The sequence below is a fragment of the Vulpes lagopus genome, chromosome 14 (assembly GCF_018345385.1).
Source record: "Vulpes lagopus strain Blue_001 chromosome 14, ASM1834538v1, whole genome shotgun sequence".
Taxonomy (NCBI): domain Eukaryota; kingdom Metazoa; phylum Chordata; class Mammalia; order Carnivora; family Canidae; genus Vulpes; species Vulpes lagopus.
Genome location: NC_054837.1, coordinates 7790774 through 7792395, shown reverse-complemented (window position 1 = coordinate 7792395; position 1622 = coordinate 7790774). Strand labels below are relative to the sequence as shown.

Here is a 1622-nt window from a genome sequence, read left to right as displayed (position 1 = left end):
GTAGTGTTTCTATGCAGTAATAAAGTAGAAAGAAGAATTAAAAACACAACCGTAGGGCTTCCGCCAGCTCCTCACGGGGGACAGGGGTGGGGTCCGCCGCCGCGCGGGATGTTGAAAGCGCGGCTCTCTCCCCTCTGGGAGGAGCTTCCTCGTCGCTGCCAGACTTAAGCCAGGTCCTGGCCTTCAGCATCGGGCCATCTTCCCTCGCAGCCCAGCAGTTCCCGGAGCTGAGGCGTGTTGGATCGTGGCAGGGCACAGAACCGAGCAGAGGTCACACTGCCTCGTTGACGCTCTGCGCTCCAGCCAGGGGGGTGATGGCGGCTTCATGTGTCCTCCTACACACTGGGCAGAAGATGCCCCTGATTGGGCTGGGCACCTGGAAGAGTGATCCTGGCCAGGTAAAAGCAGCTATTATGTATGCCCTGAGTGTAGGCTACCGCCACATTGACTGTGCTGCTATCTATGGCAATGAGGCTGAGATCGGGGAGGCCCTGAAGGAGAACGTAGGACCTGGCAAGTTGGTGCTTTGAGAGGAACTGTTTGTGACTTCTAAGCTGTGGAACACTAAACACCACCCCAAGGATGTGGAGCCTGCCCTCCGGAAGACACTGGCTGACCTCCAGCTGGAATATTTGGACCTGTACCTGATGCACTGGCCTTATGCCTTTGAGCGGGGAGACAACCCTTTCCCTAAAAATGCCGATGGGACAATCCGCTATGACTCTACCCACTACAAGGAGACCTGGAAAGCTCTGGAGGCACTGGTGGCTAAGGGACTAGTACGAGCACTGGGCCTGTCCAATTTCAACAGTCAGCAGATCGATGATGTGCTCAGTGTGGCCTCTGTACGCCCAGCTGTCCTGCAGGTGGAATGTCACCCATACTTGGCTCAGAAGGAGCTAATTGCTCACTGCCAAGCACGCGGCCTGGAGGTGACCGCTTATAGCCCTCTGGGATCCTCTGATCGAGCTTGGCGTGATCCTGATGAGCCTGTCCTACTTGAGGAGCCGGTAGTCTTGGCACTGGCTGAAAAGTATGGCCGGTCTCCAGCTCAGATCCTGCTCAGGTGGCAGGTCCAGCGGAAAGTGATCTGCATCCCCAAGAGTATCACACCTTCACGTATTCTCCAGAACATCCAGGTGTTTGACTTCACCTTTAGCCCAGACGAGATGAAGCAGCTAGATGCCCTGAATAAAAATTGGCGATACATTGTACCCATGCTCACAGTGGATGGGAAGAGGGTCCCAAGAGATGCAGGGCACCCTCTGTACCCCTTTAATGATCCATACTGAGACCACCACTTCCTGGTTTCCATCCCAGCTCTTCAACTACAAGGTCCTGCCACCCCCAGAAAGGAGTTAATAAAGCCATTGGAGCAGCCACAAAAACAAACAAACAAACAAACAAAAAACAAACAAACAAAAAAACCCACAACTGTATTCAAAATTGCACAAAAGAAATAAAATATATAGGAATAAACCTAATCAAAGAGGCAAAAGTCCTGTGGTCCAAAAACTATAAAGCACCAATGAAAGTAATTGAAGATGACACACACAAATGGAGAGATATCACATGAATTGGAAGAAATCAATCTTGTTAAAATGTCCATAGTACCCAAAGCA

The 1622-nt window shown here is 51.5% G+C and overlaps 1 protein-coding gene across 1 annotated transcript; it reads left to right on the top strand.

The window, feature by feature from the left end:
• Positions 1-234: 234 nt before the first annotated feature.
• LOC121475601 (aldo-keto reductase family 1 member A1-like) lies at positions 235-1382 on the top strand. Its single transcript, XM_041728993.1, is given in 1 exon segment — positions 235-1382. A coding segment is annotated over 1 exon segment (978 nt). The 5' UTR covers positions 235-314; the 3' UTR covers positions 1293-1382.
• The last annotated feature ends 240 nt before the right edge of the window (positions 1383-1622 follow it).